At 35.5% G+C, this 26,445-nt stretch overlaps 1 protein-coding gene across 8 annotated transcripts; it reads left to right on the top strand.

Annotated features, from left to right (window-relative positions):
- Positions 1-182: 182 nt before the first annotated feature.
- LOC123309342 (eukaryotic translation initiation factor 5) lies at positions 183-25,460 on the top strand. 8 transcript variants are annotated; one of them, XM_044892413.1, is made up of 8 exons: positions 183-432; positions 567-678; positions 17,578-17,668; positions 19,585-20,079; positions 22,755-23,052; positions 23,674-23,925; positions 23,985-24,230; positions 24,496-25,460. In XM_044892413.1, the coding sequence occupies exons 4-8, from the start codon at positions 19,796-19,798 to the stop codon at positions 24,739-24,741; spliced, it is 1,326 nt and encodes a 441-aa protein (XP_044748348.1). In that variant the 5' UTR covers positions 183-432; positions 567-678; positions 17,578-17,668; positions 19,585-19,795; the 3' UTR covers positions 24,742-25,460. The 8 variants fall into 8 exon arrangements, with proteins under 8 accessions (XP_044748348.1, XP_044748349.1, XP_044748351.1 ...); XM_044892414.1 differs by having other exon boundaries at positions 19,513-20,079; XM_044892416.1 differs by lacking the exons at positions 183-432; positions 567-678 and adding an exon at positions 5,733-5,846.
- The last annotated feature ends 985 nt before the right edge of the window (positions 25,461-26,445 follow it).

Genomic DNA, 26,445 nt, shown 5'->3' with positions numbered 1-26,445 from the left:
TTATTTACTCTAATCAGTTGTAGTATCTTCCAAATATTCTAATATTCATATTTCTTCTGCGGACAATACGAAATTTTGATATCTAATTCAGGAAAAATATGTTCGAGAACTGTACTGTACTTTTTACTGCAAAGATATGACGTTTCATATTTTAGTTTCCATTTCGATTGGTACTCCTGATTAGGTCATACGACTACATGCACTGCTGCATTGAAAATTCTGGTTCTGTCTAGAAAAGCAATTATAGTAGTGATTCGCACTCTTTATCACTGGCATATTTATTGTTTTATGGGTGTTTATTAGCTACATAAGAAATAATTTGTTGTTCTATCACTTTTATTTCGATTAGTTTCTGGTGAGGTCTTGGTTTAGGTATAGTAGTCCTAGGCAAAATCTCCATAAATATTGCTATTAAAAAATTCGGAAAACGAGGTATGTTAATTATCCAAGGGATTGCATAAAACAGCACTCGATATTTTTAAGTTCATAGATATCTTTGTGATAAGAGCACATTATATTTCCTGCACATGTCAGAGTTCGTAATTATAAGCTAATAAAATTTTCAGGTTTCCAACCATCATTATCTTTCGTTTGTTCGCCAAATATCATATTTTGTCCACCATTTGATATCGTCCAGAGGGGCGCTACTATTTTATATGACTTTGGTAAAATCATCAGGTGAGTGCTGGATAATTTTTAACCTGATATTGACTGATTCCATTTTTGACTTACCAAATTCTAAAAATATCTGGGACATGGGTATCTTGAAATAAAAATATAGATTTTCTGCTAGTGTCCAAAGCAAATAGTGGGGTTCACCACGTTTTTCCTGTTTTGCATGTATTGTACTCTTTCAAAATAGAGTACCATATTGAATGAGAATGTTGATGAGGGTGTTACATCATCCATATTATAGAATAAAGTAACGTGTAGATCAAACATTACCTACATTTGTTCTAGGGATTTCAACAAATTTTTCTTTCTGAATTGGAGTCTTGGTTTTTTTAAATTTAAGAGCTGTAAATGCTATAGATAAAAATTGGTACATCCACTACTGAAATGCAGTAATTGAAAGGGTTTCATGAAAACAATTAATTTTCTCAACTTGTTAGTTTCATGCGAAGTGGGTATATGAATAGCCATTTTCTATTATGATGAGATTTTTCCGGAATATTCCAGCATCATGTATGTAAAAACAGAATTCTTCTGAAACAAACCTGAATGAACCACATAGTTTCCACTTATTTCAGTATCTTTAATACTATCTGTTCGAAAGTATTAAAATGTTTTACGAGGAGCTGCTTAAGATACAAAGTTGAGACATATTTATTGTGGGGAATTGTTTACCAGAAATTGAACAAATATACTGATTCAATGAAGTTGTGAAAGGTGATAAATATAGTTGATGTTGAATCAAATATTACACAATTCAACCCATATCAGAGAAGAATCCTTCTTTGTTTGATTTATTTCTGAATAGAATATTACGACCCATAGATATCCGACAATTTTTTGAATTGATGAGTTTCGCTGCATATATATTTGGAAATACTCTCCTTTTAGTGTTTCTGTTTCACCCACATAAAATTTAATAAGTTCATGCCTGTAGTAAAGTGATTATTTATTTCTTGTTATCGGTGTGATTATACATGTTAGCTTTGTGCCTACTTTAGGAATATGGATTCGTTGTTAGAATCGGCAACTACATTTTTGATAGCTTGCAAACCCCAATTGAGCACTTCTAATGATATGATGATGATGATCTATCTAGAAATAAAAATAAATTTTGTTCTTCAGGAGAACTTTTATTTTTTTAGCAATTTATTTTAAGATTTGAAAATAATAAGGGTGTTTTCGTTTAAAAAATGAACAATGACGCAAAGAAAATGGTTTTTTGAGGAACTATTTAATCAGATTTCGAAATGCACTTCGAGTTCCTTTATTTTTACTTTTTCATCATAATATTCCATACCTGTCTATATTATCATCATATACCTTTTTACAATATCACCATCAACACGTGTTCGTTATCGTGTTCCTATCGTGTTAAATAATTTTCTATAGTCTCCTATATGTCAACTATTGATATGTCATGACATCAATCTGTCATAAGAATATCCTGATGTCCAAAATGGCACGCAATCTTACTCTCTACGCCCCTTCTTACATCATTCTTTGAGCCTTACTCTAAATGGGGAACCTAAGTGTAAAATTTGAAGACTTTCAAAGATTCAGAATTCATAGCTTTTTTTTCAATAAAACAAAAATTTTTTTCATTGATATTTTTCTCATTTCTACGCGAATGTAATTCTTCATCGATCAACCCACTTTAGGTAACCGCAATTGATAAATATTCAGCATTTTCCATTGGTAGCCCCCTCGAAGGCCTCCCACGCACCTGGAGAGCACGACGGCGCATTGCAACAGCGGCGTCGCAATGGTTCGGCGGGCGTCCCGTGTCTACCAATCGATAAAAGAAGCGGGACGCCGTTTATATTGCGTCACATTGCGCCGTTATACTATCGGGGGCTATCGATCATACCGTAAGCTATATTATGGGGGTTGCTGCGTTGTCGGTTCTCAGCCAAGAAGGAAATCTGCAGATAAGTAATGTATAATCGAAACTGACGGATAATATACCCATGTGTATCACAATTGACCAAAGAATGAAGACTTCAAATCACGAATCAAATAACAGGAAACCGCAAAAAACATTGTTCGTTGTGAATTTATTGGACCATCATCTTCCATGTTGGATTAATGTATCCAACGTTTCGGCAAACATCAGGGATTATCTCGTTTTAACCCTAAGAAGTTGAACGTCTGTCGAAGAAGAGATCAACCCTGATATCTGGCGGATGCCTATATGGCATCCATATACCATCCTGGATCACCAGGAATCCGGTTTGTTCGCTGGTCCATATTACAATACAAATTGTTTGGCAGTTATGATGCTTATCCATATATTCAGTCTGGGCTTTTTGACCCATTGGTATTCCGTTCCTTCTGAAATAAATAACTTTTAAATTGCATGTCATTGACCCAAAAATACAAAAGAAAAATAAATAATCAATATTTCATACCTATATAAAATGAACAAAGAAAGGGTTAATAGAAAAAACATAAAAGATAAAATCATCCTCGGCAACAATAAGGTCTATCTATTTCTGGTATGAAAAGCTTCTTAAAAAATAACCCTCCACCCCTGGTACAGGTTGCATGACAAACTCCTCAGTTATGCATGGGAATTTGCGTAATCTTTATCCTTATTATTTATGTATAAATAAAAATGGAGCCCTGCTTTACGTTGTCATCGCATCACCTGAAAATGTTTGAACCGATTTAATTCATTTTTTCTTGGAAACCGTCCTAGTACACTGTGTCACATTTTGATTGAGACTGCACTATATCTCGGCTATTGTCAAAGATAGAGACATGGGGTTTTCGCGACCCTGTATCACTTTTTTGTAAAACTTTTAAAGCCACAAACAGAAGTATTCCTACTACTTTTGTTCCCGTAATACAGGGCGAAAACGAAAATATTCACTTTTGGAGATGTTATGAGTCCTCAGGCCCTGTATAAGATTAAATGTACAGGGTGAGCAAAATTCGTTGTCTACTGAGGGGATCTCGAGAACTATAGCAGCTAAAAGAAAACGGATGACACATACTCGAGCTCTTTTTTCATGACTAATACAAATCTGAAAACAGAATCGGCCATTCATTTTTAGATTTCGAGGTATAAACAAAAATTGAGATTTTGACGATTCCGAAAAGTTCTCATAACTTTTTTGTCTTTGAATTTACAGATCTGAAACTTCCTTGTTAGGCACTTTCATACGTAGAATCTACTGACAAAAGAAATTTTTTTCCAATTCAAAAATAACAAATTCAATAAAAGTTTGGATTTAAAAAAAAAGAAAGTTCACCTCATGATTAGAAATGAAAAAATATTTTGAGCTCATCAGAGGATTCTTCGTAAAAAAGTGCCTGTAGAAGGTTCAAGTTTCAGAACTTCAAAGACAAAAAATTTATGAGAACTTCAGGAAATTGTCAAACTCAATAACGAAGTATCGTATGAGGCTGCGATTTTCACCATTTTTTGTTTCTCCGAAAAAGAGCTCGGAAATGTGTCATCCGTATTCTTTTAGCTATAGTTCTCGAGATCCTCTCAGTAGACAACGAATTTTGCCCACCCTGTATGTGTGAAAAAATTTATGGCCTACTATTGAAAAAACAAATATAAATATGAATTTTTCTGATTAAAGCAATAATTTATCGAAAATTAGAATGTGATACATCAATTTATTAAAAAAAAATAGCAAAAATTTGACGATAAATATACACGTTCCATTACAAAAATACCAAGTTTGTGCCCAATCTTGAAAACGGCGACACTGACTTATGTGAAAATATCTATTTTAAGCAGTTCTCTTTTTTTTTTCTATCTAATACAGGGCCTGTAATCTCCATTTTCGTTTTCGCCCTGTATTTCAGGAACAAAAGTAGATGGAATATTTCTGTTTGTGGCTTTAAAAGTTTTACAAAAAAAGTGATACCGGGTCACGAAAACCGCATGTCTCTATCTTTAATAATAGCTGAGATACGGTGCAGCCTCAATCAAAATGTACACACAGTGTATTTTGTAGAAGGTTTTAACGAAAAAAAATCGGAAAAGCAGCCTGAGAAACTGAGAAAATCAAGAAAGTTCAAACTCCTACGCAAGTGTATTAGTAAGTCTACCTTTTACTGACAAGTGATTGCTGACAGTTGACACTTGACAAATGAAGTTAATGAAATTCTATGTTAATATTCATTTAACAAGTCATCATTTTGGTTATCAGTTAATCGATTATTGTTGTGAGTAATTAGTGATCAGTATATTGATTTCAAACACTATACAGGGTGATTCATAGCTATTGGGACATAGGCTAAGGGTAGATTGTTTGGACCAAAATATGGCGATAGGACCAAATATACCTCAATAAAATATTGCTGTGGAAAAAGATAGAGGGCGTTAAAGTTGAATTTTTTTTTCCGTTTTTTGCTAATAATTTCACTGTATATTTTTTCACCCGTTTTTAAGAAAAACACAATTGAACAGTTCAGAGCATCGGAAGGGGATTTGAAGTAACGATTTATATATTTTATTTATTTATTTCGACGATAAAGCATAATTAAAAACAACAACATAAAAAGAATAAACTTAAATTAAATGTTCTACGTGGCCTCCTCCGACTTCTATGCCTTTTCAAATTCTTTCAATAAAGGACTTTCAAACTTCGAAGAAAATATTATTCTGTACCTTCATAAAAAATTCAACTTTAACGCCCTCTATCTTTTTCCACAGCAATATTTTATTGAGGTATATTTGGTCCTATCGCCCTATTTTGGTCCAAACCATCTGCCCTTAACCTATGTCCCAATAGTTATGAATCACCCTGTATGTGAACATCGCGATTGTGTTTTGCACTTTACTATTCAATACTTTAAATTGCGGATAGACCGAGCAAGTCTAAAATAAAAATTGACCTGTTATATATAGCATTTTTCAACATAATAGTAATTACCGAATAAATGAATTCTGAGCGTCACTTTTGAAAGATGGGATTTTTTCGGCGATCCGGCAACGTGTCGCCGCCTACCCGTACATCCAACCCTTCCGTAGTACGTTTCGCCGCCTCCGTCTCGACGCGTGACCGAGTGGCGGCGGTGTTACCGTGCCAGTGCTGGTTCGCCCGCCTGTTCGTTCGCTTAGAAACCCCCTAAGGACAAGAGTTCGCGGTCGGTTTGTGGGGGCTCAGCGACAGCCTCCTCAATGCCCATGCTATCGCATCTTCAGAATGGTGAGATCAGTATGTGTGTCTATTATTTTTAGTTTTTGCGAAACTGACGCCAAAAAATTTCGATATATTTGGAGGCGATCTTGTAGGGTTCGTCCTCCATGATGAGAGGGTGGATTGAGAACGTTTACCGTTTTTGTTCGCGGTGCGAAGTTTGGTCCTTCGTGCGGTAGATCGATAAAACTTGTACGTGGCGGGTCGTGGTCTCGATCTGTGCCGTTGTTTCACATTTGCCGAGATGATTTATAGCCAGATTTCGGAAAGCAAAATGGTGTTCTGTTAATTTCTTCAGGAAAGGGGGATAAGCATTCTCTTGCGATATAGGTGCCGGTCGTGGTTGCTTGGAAATTAGGGGGACACCCCTGACATAAATAGGGGTGAAGATAAGGTTTAAGTTTTTGGGCATATTGATTGAATGTCCCCAGCAGCCATAAATTGAAATAAAAAATCTTTACGATATTGGTTAATTATTTCCAGTGATGAACCTTTGTCATATCACTTTTCACAATACAAGTGTGAAGTCACTGATAGTCAACTGGCCACGCAGTGGCGAATTTTAGGTGCCTGAATACAACATTATTTTCAGTATAAAATTTCAAATTCATTGTTTCCTCAAATAATAGAATAATTAATTTAGTGATTTTCGCGTTGCAATATGTTTTTAGGCAAATATGGTTCACTGTCATCCCCATAAACCTAAAATTTGACAGATATACATAGGTAACTGGCAATACAGAGTGAGTAAAAAATAGTACACAAAATTCGTATACCTATTCGATATTTATATTCACTATTTTGTGAATAAATGCTGGAACAGAGGGTAGTTGGGTTTTTTCAAATGGCAACCCTAACCTTTTGTCAGAACAGGATAGAAATTTTGTTTGAGGTTCATTTGGTCATTGAGAGAACCTTTTGTTTATGTATTTTGAGGTTATTGACATACATGAAGAAGGCCATTTGCGTTGGGAATCAATTGGTCTATTATCTGAAATAAAAATCCCAATACAACATTCTGTTTTTTCATCTTTCATCAATTTTTACCCTGTGACCAAGGTAACTCTTCAATAACATGAATTGCGAGCACAATAAATTAATCAATGGTAAAATTTTATCCACTCCCTCGCTAGTTCATACTAGCGACATTATACTATGTTCATTTTATAGAGTAGTCAATACAAACATTTGTGTATTTTGTTCTTATTACCAAGTAGTTCTTACTACCGTTTATTCCTATTAACAGGATTACGTAATGTATTCTGTTTGACATGAAGATCATGTCACAATATTTTGTAATTGCAGTTTGCAGTAATGAAATTTTCCAAAGTAATTAATTCATTTTTTGTAATCAATATAATATAGTATAGTATAGTATATCCTTTTGGTGATAAGTGAGTGCTCCGAAGACAGCTGCGTTTACAAACATATCTACGTTCCATAATACGTATCAAATATAATATTTGAAATTTCATAACATCAAAACAAAGGGGGGCTTATAAATGCGTGTTTTTTAATTCACCAAAGTGCTGTGGTGGAAGAGTGGTAATCCACTAAGTCGTGCTTTTATTATTGTGGTGTAAGTGGTGGGCACACCGTTTTTCAATTCAACAGGTTGATCCACCAAGTTTTGAACTTTCCACCGACTGAAAAGGTTGATGAGTTTCGTGGATATGTTATTAGCTAACTTATGTTTATGATCGCAGTGCTATATAAACAAATTTATTGCGCAGTCAGTTTAGAAGACTAAATCAAGGCAATTTTTTTTTCAAAGTCTGTATGGAAATATTATGGGCATGTCCCCTACATAACCCTAACCCTGTACCCCTAAGGTCATGAGGGATGCTTCAGCAGTCTTGAAGTGAGGGGTAATAGGATTAAAATGAAGTACTATAAGAACTTCTTCAACATAAGACCTTGACAATCTGGAATGGAATTTGAAATCCATATCGTTGTATCCAGAAAATATCTTTTGGAAATAAGAAATTTTAGGTTGTTTTATTAATATTATCGTATAATCCTAAAATTTGTTTCAGATGAATGTGACTAATGAATAATATACATATGGATATTGCTTTACCTATATTATTAACCATTACAATCAGGACAAAAATTGTATGTTAAAATAATATACGTGAAGTTGCGATTTCAATCTCAAACTAGCTCAATCTGCTAATGTCAGTTGTTATATGATTCCACCACATAACCACCGGGTCTTTTCTAAATTACCTACTGGTGGAAATGAGCTGATTCTCACGGAAAATGACGTATTTTTGTTCACCATATTATACCACCTCAATCACACCAGTTTGGTGAATTAAAGAACGCGCCTTAACGTTGATAATGTATTTTGTCTGCATTCGATTCCGAAATATTATTTTCGATAATAATGATATCGCTTAAAGGCATTAAGTGGTGATCTCAATTCAGATGAATACCAATATCAGTGGAAGATATAAATATCAGCATATTTTTTTTTTACTTGGATTATATTAAGTCCACTACTACGTTTTTTTTATAGACTTCAAAACCATTAAAAAAGTTTAATTTTTGTACTCTCAACTCTAGCAAACTGTTATGAAAGCATTCAATTGAGGTGATATTATAATCAATGTTGAAGAACCAAATAGAATAACTTAGGAAGCTTTAAAGAGACTTTAAAATTGATTTTGAAACTGGTAGTCACTATGGGTGACTTTTTCAGCACTACAAATGTTTCGCTACTATGAGACTTTTTTCCGGTGGGTGAAGGTAACACTTGCTGGTAAAAAAACTTTCCAGGCCTCAATTCAATAACAAGAATAAGAGTTGAATGGCACAGCATGGTTTTATTATAATAAATAAAAATCTAAATTATATGATATTCATATACGATGAATTTTTATTTCAACTGAAGAAACTATTTTGAAAGCTGAGGTGGTGGTGAAAAACATCGTGGCGATCCATGTATTACCCTCGGTATTACCATTTCAATAATGTCAAACAATCAGAGCCTCTTGTTCAATCACTCCTTGTTAAGTTGGAAGGATTTGGCAATGATGTCCACACCGAATCTAACGAGCTTTTTCCTAGGAAGGGGTTGTCATGTTTGTAATTTTCGAATATTCAGTCGAAATTTTCCATAAAAAATTCTGTATCTATCTCGGAAACTAATCGGCAGATGACTCAAATATTGCAATAACCTCTGATAAGTTACCTTAGGGACATGTTTTAGTTGTCAACATAATTATATGTGTGTTTTTGGAAATATTGAAAAAAGAATTTTTGGAAGCCATGCAGCGTTGAACGATTTCAGTACCTTGACGGGTTAACTTGAGCAAACGCGCAAAAGTTCCCGACTTGACGTATCTGCTTCAATCATTCTTTTTTATTGAAAGATAGCTGTTTGTGTTCTGGAAATATAAGAAGGTTGAAATCCCTCACGTTTCTATACTCGTGATTTTGAGATCGAGCTGTGGAAAATGTAGTGACACATATTGAAGTTAGGAAGTAGATTGTTAGACCGATAACTAATGGGGTAAGTGGGTGTTCAATTCGGCTCACGTTATGATTCAGCTGAACTCATACGTGCCAATTAGTTCAACGATGAAATGAACCTGCGGAACATAAATAATAATGCTCTAGTGCATATTCCATGTGGACTGGTTTATTATACAGGGTGAGTCTTGTCTTGTACATCTATTTTAATGGCTCGCGGTGAATAAGTGGGAATTTCGAATTTCCACCAATGCAGATATGAAACAATCCAGTATCACCTGCAAACCTAGGATTATTATTATATTATTTGTGCATTCGGAGAAATGTGAATTCCCAGGTTGGTAGACTATTATCCGCTCATCTGTCATCGATCGATAAGACCGCATGAGCTTGGAAACTGAACTCTTGGTCTCTGCCACATTGTGGGGATTATTAGGATCGATTTCTGATTCAGGGTTCGCATTTCCCTCAATGCTCAAAGAATAATCCAAATATTCATTAGGGCTACCCATTTGGGTAATGTTCTCATTAAATACTTATTGAAAAGACAATGTTACAAATCATAAAACAGTTGTTCTCAAATAAACATGAATTGTTTTCGTCTCATGTTTCTCCAAATTTCCATCCTAAAACATGTGATTACATGTTTATATATCCCTATCAAAACTATGGAAGAGGTATCCATAGTTTGCCCATTTCTGAATAAATATAATCTTTATTATAAGCCTATACCTATTACATTGCTCAAAAATTGAACTGGATATTCGGGATAAAGCTTCCTTTTTGCACTTATCGAATTTTCAGTGTTGCTGCACATACCATGTAGAGTGGCGTGTGTTTGCGCATAACGCATAAAATAAGGTCCTCATGACACTAAATGGCTTATTCGAAAAACAAAATACAAGAAACTCATTTCTTGTAAGTGTATGATATTTTTTGTGGCCCGTACGTGCGACAACTTGAACAAGTTGTATGTTGGAGAAACGAAGGTTTAACTTAACAAGAAACTACTAACCTACTCCAGGTTTTGCAAAGTGTAGGAATGGCTAACGTAGTAGTGGAAGTGCTGTATTACTGGTGGAGGAGCCAAAGCTACAACCGTCGCACAAGATCGACTGATACTATTTACTGCACGACGAAATCTCTTCTTCACAGCATCCCAAATTAATAGCTCATTCCGACAAGCTACCGCATAGTTTCTGGTCAAAAAATCCGAAATTGGTCGCATGGCTCAAATTTTGAGAGCAAGAATTGAGCCCCCGCGATTGAGTAGGGAAGAGCGGCGTGTGAGATGTCGTTGGGCTCTCGAACATAAGAACTGGAACACGCGGAACAGCGGTAACGTATCGTGATATGATTGTAGAACTTATTATTGTTCCCTTTGCGACAGTATTAATAGACGATAATGCTCGTCCACACTGTTTCAACGCTCGTATATATAGAAATGAATGACATCAACCGAATGGATTTGCCCGCTACCTCTCAAAAAAACGTGGATGACCCCGAAGTTCCTTCCAAGCTAGTTGATTAAAGGCGAATGGAAACATGAAAGCAGATTTAAGTGTTCAACAGTGATCGTGAATAGCCTGTTCACTTTCTGTACCACCTTCAACATGTAGTCCAAATATTCATCCTGTGTACAAAGAGCAAATATACAGGGTGTTTTCAGAAGACAGAAGGTACAAGTCATCAACAAAAGTGATTTCACCGAAAATGGTCTTTATAAAATATTCAAGATGGCTGAGCTACAGCCTCTAGAAGTTTGACAAAATTTCATTAAAGTTCAAGTACGGGACTGTGGAAGGTGATTCCGGCATCGGAAAAACGAAACAAAACAACATATAAACATATGACTGGACAATGAATGATTCATACCTCCGAGTTTATTTGATTAGTTGCATCTAGTTCAGTTTTCATTTTTTGTTTGTTTTTCAACATTGTCATTTTGAAAGTTTTGTATAGGTGATTTTTGGTAAAACGCTACATTTTGGCCAGTTCTTTCTGTTAAGAGAAAGCCTCACCTTTAAATAAACCCTGTATCAAAGATTATAGAGTAGAAAGATAGGAAACGCCCTCATATCGCTAGTACTAAAAACCGACTACATTTTGGCCAGTGAAAACACGCGTGACAATGAGATGGCGCTAAAAACGCACTGTCAATACAGGAAAACTTTTTGATAACAGTTTTCTGTTTTTTAAATGAGGGGCGCGAAATTCGAATTCTATTTCTCGTATTGCATTCCCATATTGACCTTGTTTCCATCAGAAAACAAACATCCTGAGCGACAAAACAAAAGTATGGTTTTGCTTTGTGATCAGGATGTTAGTTTTCATCTGAACATTGTTTGGAATCAATTGATATCAACGAAAAACGCTGTTGGATGTGCTATATTTTTATTTGCAATTCATAAAAAATTTACAAAAATTGAAATAGTGAGCAATAAATGAAGCTTTAACTGGGACACTAAAGTATATGGTGATCTGCTATACGTCGAAGGTGTTGTATCTGTACAGAAGGTTGTTCTGAATTAATGAACTCAGTTGAATTTGTAAAATATACATATATCAGAAATTAATATGAACCAATATTCAATATACCATCATAGCATACATATTCCAGTTACTTACATATGTAGGTATTATTTAAAGAATTTTCAGAACCACGCTTAAAAATAACCTTACAGACATATGCAAGAACTGTATGTCAGTATAGTTTCTTGGTGCTTTTTTTATGATATCCTTATGATATGGTCTCTTCATGTCACAATATACAAATTGATTAATGAACGAACAAAACACTCACAGCAGGTTTCAAAAAACTTTGACTTTCCAAACAATTTGACAGTCACTCGGTTCCCAAATGGAAATCAATAAAACCTCTACATTTCTGAATATATTGAAAGAGTAGCAAGTGAGAATCATTGAATGGACCTATAAAGATCATACTTTCCTCTTAATAGGCCGTTCATGCAAGGGATGCTTTCTGCATACAACAATTTTCATCGATGAACAGTTCTCAATTGATCTGCAGTAAAATGTTCATTGCACATGGTGTAGTTAATAGTGTTTGCTGTAGTAATTGTCTTCAAGCCCTGAGAATTTTATCCACTTCGGAGCACTGAAAAATAGAATCAATGAATGACTGATTCACATGTTACGACTTTTAATACTTACGCTTCTATTTTCCTTATATAGTTGAGTGAAAAACTTAATCACGTAAAATACATTTTATTATTTGATCCACCGTTCTACACCATTCAATAATTCTCGAACAATATTTTGATGTTTTCACCAAGAAATAAAAAAAACTTCAAAAATCAGCAACTAGAACGAGCCAGATAAACAAAAAGCGGAATGAGAATCAAAACATTCAAAACCTCTTCGATCAAAATTGACGTCTGAAATCTTAAAAAATTTCATATATTTCTGCAAATGGCACTCAAATTAATATTTTAACCAGTCCTAGCGTTTTAAAAACACGCGTGACACACAGATGGCGCTCAAATCGCTTTAGTCGCCTCGTTTCCCATCTTTCTACTCTATAATCTTTGCCCTGTATAAGAGGCTCGTTATACATTTACCGCGGTTTATAGGAACGAATGTAAAATCCACGTCTTGTACATTTTTCAAACTTTGAACTGGTAATTTTGAACCTTGTGTTTAGGGATAGAAATCATATTGCAAACTGGGTGGTACATTATTTCATATTCACTCACTCTACATTTTCGATAACTAATTTTTTTCGGCGTGCCTTGACGAGATTGACTCGCGTCAAAATCCACAGTCAAAATTCAAATGTAGTTGAATGTTTTTTTCGGGTATTTATTCGTACTCACTCATACTGATCCGATGAAAAATCAAAGGGCCTGTTACGAAGATCTTGTTATGGGGCTGGTCAATCAGAATCTGGTAAAATAGTAAGGAATTCAACAATTTGAATCAATGCAACAACCTTCTAACCGAATTGATGAAACGAATCCAATGATCCTGGTATTATGTTACTAATGATTATTTCATACAAGTACCGATAGAGAATTGAAGCAAGGAATGAAATTCTGCACCGTAAGTAAGCTCTTGATAAGCTATATCAATGTTGATTAGCTGCACCCACCCTTTCGATGATGAACCAAAATAATCGATATAATATTTTGCCACTAGTTATTATGAATAATAGCACAATTTTCTTCAATTTCAGTCTAAACTGTCCGCCAATATCTCTTTTTTTTTTATTATTTCATTGAAAAAAAAAACAAATAAGCACTGAACGAGCCAGAATAATGTGGAAGTAATGATTCTTGTTCCTTTCTGAAAGAACCTCGGTGATTTCCGATTGAATTCAAATCAATCATGGAATCATGAGCCATTCTCAAAAGCAATATAATATAATTGGCAATATCATTTAGATATTTCAAACTTTATGATTTTCCATTAAGCATCAGCATCAAATAATTTCACATTTATTGATTAGGAACAAAGGAAAAAGTCGAAAACTCGGTTTTAATCGTTTCTTATGTCGCTCACACGTTGAAAGAAATATGCATGAGCGTTTTTAGAAATTTATAGAATCCGCTATTACGTATGATGTTGCCGCAATATTCAATGGCGTTCAAACGAAAATTTTCTAGGATATTGGTTGTCATGGAAAGTTGACTATAATTTTCGTGTGAATATTGTTTTTTGATAAATGTCATCGATCATTCTGAGTTTGTCAGATAATGATAAAACGTTTTTTCTGCAATGAGTGCGAGAATTTTGATTTATTAGGTGAGTTTTTATTCGATTACTCATTAAAGAAATTGCCGATTTCGATAGCGGCAGTTTTGGTTTCTGTTCCGTACTAGATCTGTCAAGAGAAACGGTGAAGATATGGCGAAGGTTGGAATGTAGCGAACTATAAACAATGATTTCCGATAATATTTAAAAAAATGCATAGAACACCGATAAGTTCCTTGTTTTTATTCGTGGAAATGTTTAACTTACTTGTTATTGTGCTGTTATAATAGGGATCGATTGGTTTGTGTTGAATTCTAGTAGACTAGTCGGTTTGGATTTGCAGGAGTCTCCTGTACAGAATATCCCAAATTGCTTGATTTTGGCTGTTTCTGGAACTTCCAGACTAGATAGGAGAAAACGTTGAGAGGATTCCTGTACTCGATTTTCTTGAAAAGTCCATTAGTGGAAACCGCTTCACGATACCTTCATTTGTCTTGAAGATTTAACCAATAAATTCACTGGCAATACGACACTATATCCACCTTTTCTTATATCTAGTATTAAAGGTGGAAAAATAATAACTTCTTCATTTTAAATACGGATGGAACCTTTTTTTGATCTCATGCTATAAAAAAAATTGCTTTTCGAAAATATATGTTTATGTCGCTATATCACTTATTCACTCAAGACAAAATTACCATTTTATTGAAATTCATATTTTCGGCACCACAAAAATGAGATGGAGATAAATCTCTATCTCTATGATACGAAATAGAACTTGCCGTTCATAGAATTTCATTTGTTAGCTGAAACATAAGAATTCTAAAACACTGTTGTGTGCACTTGTTACTTTTTGCAAGCATCAACATTTCAGCAAATCGGGGATATGGGATCAGTTTCGTGGCGGCGCCACCATATCATTTGCTTCGTTCTATCCTTGTTCTACCAAAAAAAGTCCAATGATACTCTCTCGTTTTATTGTGTTTTGCGTTGATATCGAATATCGATCAACGAGTTCAAAATATGAACTGGCCTATTTTGTCAACTGTTACGGATTATTTGTGATTTACAGTTTAATTTTCGTTGTGAAAACAAATCTGTCGATATTTTAACACTGTCGAATAATGGTTCGAAGAAGTATTTACTGTTCTTCTTCAAGATAATTTCCGTTTGACAACTTGAATTCGTGAGGGGGGTAATTCAATATGATTTTAATAAAACACAGTTGATTGGTCAAATATCATATCCAATATTTTCAGTTGACGGAAAGGGAATTTTCACTATATCTACTCAGGAAGAATATTTGAAGAACAGACTCGAATAGATTTATGTATTTCTCAATACATGCTCACAATTCACATTACGTATTTCAAATACAGTTCCTTTGAAATATTGCTGAAGTTGCCTCAAATTCCAACAACACCGAATTTTTAGCTGTAGTTCTTGATTGTCCATACAGAAAACTGAACTTACTCAACGACATGTTGAATAAATGAATGTTCTACACTCCTTTCTCGAAACTAATACATTTTCACACACCAATAATCGCTTATAAATACAACATATTCGTAAGTCGTAGGAAAGTATTCAAATTATTTTCAAATATCAATTGATAATGCTCTATCAAAGTCTAAACAGCGCTACCTACAGTGGGAAAAACGAAACTGATTCCATATCCCCACGAAATTAAAAAGAAAATCGATTCAGTGAATATCCCAGAGTCTTAGACATCTTACTCAAACATATATTACTTCTATAAAATCATGTGATTCATATTACACTCAATTCGAATAAATATCGAGCAGAATTTCTATGATTAATTTCAATATAACTCATAAAAAGTTCTCAAATTGATGATCATTCTGTAAACAAATTCGACATTTTTACAACAGAATTCACTGTATTCAACAGCATAAGTGGGAGCGCCCACGAAAGTAGCGTAACTACTTCCATGTCACATACATGACGAAGGCGATTCATAATTTTCAGATATCGCACATCCAGGTGAAGATTCAGTTATTATTTTGCAGCACCTTTGTCATGTATGTGCCATGTCAGTGTTACGCTACTTACGTGGGCGCTCTCCCTAACGCATTAAATGTCCATGATGGCGTTCCTGACACTCTGATCTAAGTCAAGCCAATTTATGATTGAAAATTTTATTTTTAACATTCCCATACGAAAAACTTCAAACGATTGAGCTCTTGTGATATTTCTGGTCAGGCAATAGGACCATGGCATTCCTCTATCTTCTTTTGTTTTCGAGTTATAGGCAAAAATTAAAATTTAAACTTTCGTCATTATCGGCTTTTCTGGTTAAGCTAGGATGTTGAAATGAAAACATTATAGACACTTTTTATAGCAATCCAGTAGCGTACTATGATTTTTTCCAACAGCTATATTTGCCGAGCTATACTGCCCTACTAAGACAGGTCTTAACTACAAAAAATGTCCCACAATCTTTATTAGTGGAGAGCCCACCAAAGTAGCGTAGCACTGACATGGCACATAAGTATATGACAAAGGCGGTTCATAATTTTCAGATATCGCCTCTCAGTGAAGGGTCAGTTGTTATTATTATGCATCTCCTTAGTCATGTATGTGCCATGTCGGTGTTACGCTGCTTTGGTCGGCGCTCTCCCTTAGATGTTGAAGACTTTTAATATAGTCACATTTTTAAGTGACAAAGATCCAATCTACAATATTAAGTTTCCATTTTAATATTGTGCGACTTCAAAATGAGACTATATTGAAAGTCCCGAAACTATAGTACTCTTTAACACCTAATCATTGAACAAGTTATGTCATTCGACTACCTAGGCATACAAATTACTTCAAGCCAAAATAGAACAAATGAAGTGAATGGACAAGCGACTAAAGCCAGCCGAATATCAGGTGCACTACGGGACATCATCTGGAATAATACTTTTATGAATAAAAAGGCTAAAGTTAGGATATACAAAACTTGTGTTAGACCGGTATTAACATACGCTATAGAAACAAGAGCTGACAACAAAAAAACTAAAAATATCATTCGAACAACTGAAATGAAAATACTAAGGAACATCTCAGGCTACACACTAAGAGATAGGAAAAGAAACACTGACATAAGGCACGAATGTCAAGTAGAAGGCATTGTCAGGTGGGGACGTAAGCGTAGAAGAGCTTGGAATGATCACGTGGACAGGATGACTACGGGAAGACTAGCAAAAATCGCTAGGGATGGTACACCACGGACACGACGCCCCTTAGGAAGACCACCAAAGAGATGGATGGATTCGTGGTCATCAATGTCTCAAGAGAACTGAGAGTTGGAAAACACAGGCCTAAGGCCTATGATATGTGGAAGAAGAAGAACACCTAATAAAGATTGTGGACATAGGACCTTTTTCTCTTCGTTCATAAATTATTATAATTATTGTGATATTTATTGATCATCTTATGTGACATGATTCCGTTTTTTTTTTCCATTGTTAAATATCCCTTTCATTTGTATTTCTTTGCTCTCATGAAGATCATTTTTTTAACGGTGATTTTTCATTTATTACAGAGACATTACTAAACAAAAGCATTGTTGGGAGTTTAGGGCCCGAACTAGCGAGGTGTATGACTTCGCAGCGACGAGAGCCCACCTGTTATAGGTAAGTTCGGCAGTTATGTACGGAGAAACACTGAACACCCTGAGAACTAACTTGCCACTTAATTTTATAGCGAATTTCAGTAGAAGAGCTGCTCTGCTAGCGCGCACTATTTGCATACTTTGAAGTCGGTACAATAATTCCGAAAGCTGATTTTTCTAATGGAATTCGCTATAAGGAATTGAAAATCATACACATTTATTTTATCCTTCCACATCAATTTATCATACTAGCATGATGGTATGGCGGGTGTTCAGTTAGCATCATGTTATCTGTTGGTGGGTTCATGCAGAGATACTAAGACCTAAGAAACGAACCAATTTAATCGGTAGATGACGATCACGTGAATCCTATCTGCCGATTATATCTTAGTTTTTAGGAGCGCTGCATGAGCTGACCATGTCTTCTATTTATTGTAGACACATTTACTTGAATCTATACCGCACTGCGCCCGGCGTTACGATGTCAGCTGATGCTGTGAATTCGAATACGATCCAGTGCTCTATGTCTATACCCTATGATGTAATTAGTAATTTTCACCATGTAATATGCTGTCACATGTTGATGATTAATACGCTTCTTCAAATTTGTCATCTTGAGAATGTTTCATTATAGGTCCTTTCGTTTGCGTAAAAAGTGTAGCACTTTTCTACACTCGATTTTAGTATTCGTTTGCTGATTGAACTTATACCAGTGTAGGGGAGGTTTAGTTTATCTACTCCTTGGAGTAGATGAACTACACTTCTTCTACACTGGTGTAAATCAAATCGAGTGTAGAAAAGTGTTACACTTTTATGCAAACGAAAGGACTTCATGAACTGTTGTGAAATGTCTCAATATACAGGGCGTTTCACGAGTGTTTAGACATAGGCTATTCGTGAATGCAGCTCATCCAGGCCTTTCAGAAAAGTTAATTCTTTTCGAACGTTGCTATCAGTTACGGATTTCGGTCGTAATTTTCCAAATCTATAACTTGGTCCGATTTCAAAGAAAGGTGTGGGCTTGTTGACTTCAAATAGCTGTTCGAGATGGCAGATGCAAGATTATCAGGGCAGAACTCATAATATTGAAATTTATCTTTAAAATATCAAAATATATCTTTTCTGGATCAGTTAGAAAAGTTTTGTTTTCAGCAAAAAATTTCCTTTTTACAATGAATTTCGATTTTCACTTCGTATGGCACACTTACTGCGAAAGAGAAACGAACGAATATTTTGGGTTCGGCTTTTTGACAGTCCGAGAATTGTTCTAGAACTGCGCAAAACTGTTGCGACCTAGTATTGAATCCTCTGCGCAGTTCTAGAACCATTCTCGGACTGTCCGAAAGCCGAACCCGAATACAGCTGCTATGTTCATTGTGTTTTCAATTCATGGAAATTATTATAATAATTCCCATTACCATCTGCCGATATTTTGGATATCAAAAGGTCGATATAATTTTGTTCACGGTTTTTGTATTTTTGATAGGAGGTATATCGAATTGAATTCAAAAGATCAAGAAAGACATAAGCTGTATTCGGGTTCAACTTTCCGACAGTCCGAGAATGGTTCTAAAACTGCGCAGAGGATTCGATACTAGGGAGCAATAGTTTTGCGCAGTTCTAGAACAATTCTCGGACCGTCCGAAATTCGAACCCGAATACAGCCATAATGTAGTACCTACTGAGTTTCAATACAATTCGCTGATCACTTTCAGTGACGCACAGATCGTAAGCACTTTTCAAAGGATCATTAAACGCCTAAGCTCCGATTGTGTCGAATGGCGTGCTGTGTTATAATATCAAAGCAATGTGTCTTTCAAAATGTTTCCTTATCTCAAAAACTTAATACTTTATTCCATATTTCAGTGAATGGTTACATAATTGGCAGCGTTCATGATACCATCGGTTACCTAGCTTAATTGATGTGTTCTCTTCCAGGACTACAAAATTCTCATCCAATAGGCATCGGAAACTTCAACCCTTCAGAGAAACGTGACTGACGACGACCGCGCCTACAAATAATATCAATATATCACGATTTCTTCAGCCGCCTACCATCAACCGGCAACATTTCTCCCCTAGCCAAAAGGAATAATAGCGCTTCCTTCTCAAACATCAGCACTCAGCAGCCCCGCTTAAGTACTCCACCATGAGCATAAACGTTAACCGTAACGTGAGCGATGTGTTCTACCGTTACAAGATGCCCAGGCTAATAGCCAAGGTCGAGGGCAAAGGTAACGGCATCAAGACCGTCATTGCCAACATGACGGACGTCGCGAAGGCCCTTGGTCGGCCGCCCACCTATCCGACCAAGTATTTCGGCTGCGAACTTGGCGCTCAGACACTGTTCGATTTCAAGAACGAACGTTACATCGTCAACGGATCTCACGATGCAAACAAGCTTCAGGATCTACTGGATGGTTTCATCAGGAAGTAAGAGTTTTTTGTTGATTGATTCTTTCAGGTTTAATCTTAATGCCCCGAACATGCCTTTGAACATAAATACATGGAATGGACATTGACGTGCTATGAATGTATTTGTTGTGGTACAAACATTCGATGCTTCTGTCTAGCGCGACACTAAGGGTGACCGGCACCGAATGCGAAGTTGAGCGAAGCTGAGCGTTTTCAATGCTAAATGACAAGCTACGTCACTCGATTCGTAGCTTGTCAATAATATTAGTACTGAAAACGCTCAACTTCGCATTCGGTGGCCAGTCACCCTAAGGCAGTGGCGTGAAATAAATGAATTTATAGAGCTCCTACCTTTTTGTTCAGAAAATTGACGTGACAATGATGTCAGATTCAACTATATTCCATTCACTTTTATTTTAGCAGTCGGTTGGCCATGGAAATTTGACACATTTCACTCTGTATAGTACGAAAATGTGGGGTTATGAACCTTGCCAAAACATTTTTTGGTTTTAAATCTACGCTATATTGCCCTTTGTACGTAAAAGTTTCTGTTATTACGTATTTTATCACAATGTCAAATCTCTTCGGAAAATATGTGACGAACATCATTGAATTTCATACAAACTGACCAATCCAGTTTTTTGCATGGAAAATACAAGAGATCAGTATAATATCATATTATGCATTAGCTTGAGGAGAGTTAGCGAGATCGGCCACCGAATGCGAAGTTGAGCGAAGCTGTGCTTTTTCAATGCTAAATCACGAGCTGCGTCACTCGATTCGTAGCTTGTCAATTATATTAGTACTGAAAATGCCCAGCTTCGCGCAACTTCGCAGTCGGTGGCCGATCTCCCTTAATGTTTATCTTCTTTGGCAAAAGTTTGAATACGTTACATCAGTTGTAGATTTCAAAAATATTAATTAAATCTTAATGCATTGATATAATAATAATAATAATAATTAGGTATTTATTGGTACCTTAAGACATTTACAATGTATAGGACAAGTCAAATGAAAAATAGAAAAATCAATTTTCGGGAACTTATTCTACGATGACATTCATCGAAAATCCTGTAGTAAACTTTTCGCATTAATTCACTCAAATATAAAATTCTTAAATGCCAGCACTTTTTTGGGTCTCCCATTAGAAGGAAATTCTTTGTCATCCTCTTCATTCACAATCTTTTTGATTGTGGAAGTATTCAGCTGAAATATAAGTCGTTTAGATTCAGATGAAACATTATATAAATTCTCTTACATTGAATATGTTCGTTACCGTCTGACTTGACCTGATTTAAGAATATCAGGGTATAACTATTTGAATGAGCTGACCTGAATTCTAAATAGCACTTCCTGGAACCCTGTCTCTTTTTTCAACCACTTTCGGCATTTTCGTAATAAAAATTGATATAAGTTGTGGCAACGGCGTTCTGGCATTAACGACATTTTGTCATTAACGACATTTCATGAGTGTCACAACCTTACTCCGTTCTAGTTACAAAAACTTGAGAAAATTATTTCATGGCCAACCGACTACTAAAATAAATGTGAATGCAGTATATCTCAATTATGATTGGCGACACTAAGCAAGTAGTTCACTCCAGTCTTTGGACAACAAGGAATGTTTATTTTCCATTCCTTGTATCTATGTTCCAAGGATTATGCTAACCTAGGCATCCGAGAATCCGTCATTGACGAATGAATCTTGTGTTTTTCAACGATTGGATATCTGATGCTCGTTTTCACCTAAATTAGCCTCTATCTAAAAATACCTACCCCTACCGTTACCTTGGCCCTTTCAGTCCAGACTTTTTGAAATTCAAGTTAAAAAAATTCTCGGTTATTTATTAAGAAGTAACCTCCTAGTAGGCCCCTCAAAAAAATTAGGTCGTTCTCATGACTAGTATAGGTATTAGGAAGTAGTGGCAAATGCCAAGTAAATACCACACATGGAAAAAAAAAATTGTTTATTCATTTTTTAATAAAAGGTCATCTATCAAACTTATACATTATATAACCTGAACTTAATAATGTAAAAATATAGCTAATTACCAAACATGTGTTTTTGGTGATTTAGATCCATGCTTATAGAATGAACAATAACCGCCTCTCACAATAACAGAACTGCACTAATGCAGCAATAATTAAAGTATTTGTCATCTAAGAATTCTGCAGTAACGACCTGAAGGTATTAATAGAGCAACTATGCCTGCTCACTGTATGTAGAACTCTCTAAAGTAAGTGGTGGTAAATGCCACCACCTGGACCGAATATGTGAAATTCATTTTCAGCTTAAAAAGTTAACAGTAGATTCTTCATGAAAATTTTTTTCGTCTTCCATTTTGCTCTTGAATGTGTTTTGGTCTCATATATCTCCAACATATTGTACAAGGCTCCTTTCTTTTTCTAATGTAAGAAAGACGTTTGTTCATCTTCATTGAATTCGTGCTTACTTCTCTTTAAGTTTTCACCAAAATTGCTTCTTTCATTGTATTTTTTATTTGTTCAGTAAAATTATTTCTTTATTGTTCTATACATTGTCACTTAATGATGAGTTAAGATGTCCCCTAAAATGTAGGGATTGTTGTTGAAAATGGGCATAACCTTTTAAACTATGGGGACGTTCATTTTCGTTCGATATCAACCCCGAAAAAAAAATTTACACACTACACATTCAATCTGTTTTCTCGTAGATTCGTCCTCTGTCCGGAATGTGATAACCCAGAGACGGACCTTCTAGTCTCTACCAAACGCAACACAATATCGCAGGGTTGCAAGGCCTGCGGATACCACGGCCTGCTCGAATCTAACCATAAGCTGGTTACTTACATACTGAAGAACCCGCCTACCCTGAACCCTGCATCGCAGGGTTCTTCGCTTACCGAGGGAAAACGTTCGAAACGTAGCAAAAAGAATGGAGACTCGAACGCCAACGGCGAGGGTCAAGATGACCAGGATATGGTAGATGCCCCTCCAGAGTCTATCAAGAACGTAAGCAAGAAATTATAATTCAGAGTGAACGCTGCGAATGTCATTAGGAAAAAGTTTTTTTAATTCATTTCATACTTGAACTAAGATACAAGCGATCAATCCTTTAGAAAGACCCACGCAATCGGCTTAAAATAATCCACAAATAGTTCCTTCCTGTCATAGTCTGTGTAATGACGGATCAAGACATACACATCAACGTTGCCCGCACAGTTTTGGATGGTAATTTGCCGGTAGCCTGAAAACGTGCACTTACGTCAAAAAAATGCCTTCCAGGCCTAAAAACAACACAGTCTTCTACCCTTATATTAGTGTTATGTGCTTCTACCGTGCGGATCTGGCATCTCAATAATTCTTATTCACCTCTTTTTTTCATTATACAGTGTTAAGATGAAGCCCACACTTCATACTGGGTTCCATAATCTAGTTCATCAATATAACCCTTTTCGTTTTAATGATATCAACTTGTTCGATATTTCAAATTTTGTATAAAAATTATATGACCTTGTCGATATCCTGGCGTTTGTCCATTTTCCAATTCTATGCCGCATATGCATGAGCAAACAATTTTAACAAATGTATTTATCATTTTTGAGGCTCAAGAAATATTCTGTCTACTTGTAGGGAGCTGGTGACGATGATGATACGGAATGGACAGTCGACGTGTCTGAGGAAGCAGTTAGGGCCAGAATGCAAGATTTGACAGACGGCGCTAAGAACATGACCATCAGCGATGACCTTGAGAAAACCGAAAAAGAGAGGATCGACATTTTGTATGGCTTAGTCAAGTCCAAACGTGATGCCAACCAATTGGAGGACCTCACGGTGCAAAAGGAGATCGCTAATGAAGCGGAACGTCTTGAGGTTAAAACAAAGGTATGCTTCATAGTGAAATATATCAATTCAGATTTTTTCAACATCAATTTTTTCTATAGGCGCCGTTGTTGCTGTGCGAGTTGCTTTTCGATCAAAACATTCTCGGCCAAATAAAGAAATACCGTATGTTAATACTGCGTTTCACCTTGAACGACAAAAAAGCGCAACGCTATCTCATGGGCGGTATTGAACAAGTCATTGCCTTGCACAAGGATCAGCTCATGGCAAAAGTGCCAAATATCTTGAAGGTGCTTTACGATTTGGATGTATTGAGTGAGACTGCTATCATTGAATGGAGCGAGAAGGTGAGTTTTACTTTTTTACAGTCCCGATGAAGTCTGAAAATACATACGAAACTTTTGAATGAAGTTTTGTTAACACTTTGATTTTATCAATTATATAATGAAAAGAGTCGATACTTCCCCCAAAATAATACTTTGATGACAAGAAATTTAATTAAAAATTAGTATATACAATATTATAAAAAATATGAATTAACTCTCGATTCTTCTAACCTAAAATAGTCCCGAAAGACTTTTTGCCGGATCAAAATGAATGAAAATTTTTCAGGTTTCGAAAAAATATATCACCAAAGAGATCAGCCAAGAAATTCATGATAAGGCAGCTCCGTTCATTAAGTGGCTCAAGGAAGCTGAAGAGGAAGAAAGTGACAGTGAAGAGTCCGAGAGCGATGTTGAAATTGAGTATAACGATAGAGCTCAAATATCGCCTCTGAAAAAGAAAGTCCAAGAGGCTCCTGCCAAAAAAATCGAGGAGGAAGAGGATGTGGCAGATGTTGATATAGATGCTATCTAAAGCACTTCCGACGTCAAAATGGGATACTGTACCAATTTCAGTGTTAATCTGGTATCTTCCAGGTACTTCATTTTATTAATATTGCTTGAATCCTCTTAGTTTCAAATTGAATTGATGGCATATTATTTTTTCAACATCCATTTCATTTAAGTTTGAATTTCAATTGAGTGGACGAGTCATTGCTTTCTGGTAGGCCTAAGCCCACAATTATCTGAGCGATTGGTGCAGTATTTTACTGATATAAAGATGTGTGAATTCTTAAAGAAAAAATAAAGAAAATCAAATAAAAACTGGATCGATGTTCAAATAACCTTTAGCGAAAAGTTGATGTTTTGTATGACATTGATTCTCCAATGTCTGCTCTATACTTTTTCTATTAATTACAATAAATTCACACAGCTTTATGGGGATCACTCCACAGGTGTCCTTAATGTTTTTATTTGTTGTAATTTTTTCATTCACTCAACATCAGATACTTATCTGATTCTCTATTGGTACATTTGGTAAATAATCAAAAAATTCTCATAGATTTATAATTCTGGCTCTGCGATTACCATAAAATAGTTTTTATATAATGAAAATGTTATAATAAAGGAATTATATTTACTTATGGTTAGATAGGTTTCATATTTTACCATGTCCCATTTTAAAATAAAATGTATATGTGGGTTTCAATTGATTATTGTTTCAATGTCAATAAAATGCATTTCAAAACGTTATGAAGTATTTTATTTCATACTAACGACTCACGCAGGTTATACCTAAATATGTACTGTTCCGTGTATCAATGGAATGTAGAAAGGGGAAGTTTATCAATACGGCTCTGGTCTGCAATTCTTAGCTTTCCGGGAAAGCTTAACAGTAGCAGAGCCGTTCTATACTCTCTTCAAAAATTAATGACGTCTAGGGCGGCTATGGAAAATCCAAAATGTTTTCAATAGTCTAGTCTGCTAACACTAATCCGCAGACTCAGGAGTATTTACAGGGTGTATTCAAAGGTGTGGCTTTTTTAACAGAAAATAGAACTGATCAAAATAAAGCGTTTCACCAAAAATCACCTATACAAAACTTTAAAATGACGAAAGTTGAAAAAAAATTGAAAGTGATTACTGAAATAGTTCCTTATTCGACCCTAGACCGTTTATTAGCTGAATTATGGCAAAGCATTGGGAAAAAAAGTCATCTCCTCATTCGACCATGTGGTTTTGTTTAGGATATTGGCTGGTTCGATATTTACGTGGTAATAAAAATGGAAACAGGATTGTCGAATTGTTCTCATTATTTTTTAGTAACTTACACGTCCGGTTTCATAATCAAACCTAAAGTCGCTTTAATTTTAAAGCTTCCTTTAACCCTACTAAAAATGACACAAAAGGAAGCTTTAAGCTTAAAGTGACGTTAAATTCTATTATAAAACTGGACGTTACACGATTTTCTGAAATGGCTCATTTCGATACCAACTGACAGAAGAGAATTAGGACACAAGTGTAAAAAATAGAATAGCACTTCAAAATCTCACCAATTAAATTCGTTTGAATTACATATTTACAAATTTCTTCACAATAATCATCACAATCTTCTTGTTCGAGAGGTCTGCACCTCTCCCTCACGATACACCAAGGTTTTCAAATTACCCCGCAAAGAAAGAAATCGCAGGTCAAAAAAATTGGCTCTTTCCACCTTTTGGGGAACACATTATTTAAA

Source organism: Coccinella septempunctata, chromosome 3 (assembly GCF_907165205.1).
Source record: "Coccinella septempunctata chromosome 3, icCocSept1.1, whole genome shotgun sequence".
NCBI lineage: Eukaryota > Metazoa > Arthropoda > Insecta > Coleoptera > Coccinellidae > Coccinella > Coccinella septempunctata.
The sequence above is the reverse complement of the archived record's forward strand: the minus strand, read 5'-3'. Positions and strand labels throughout refer to the sequence as shown.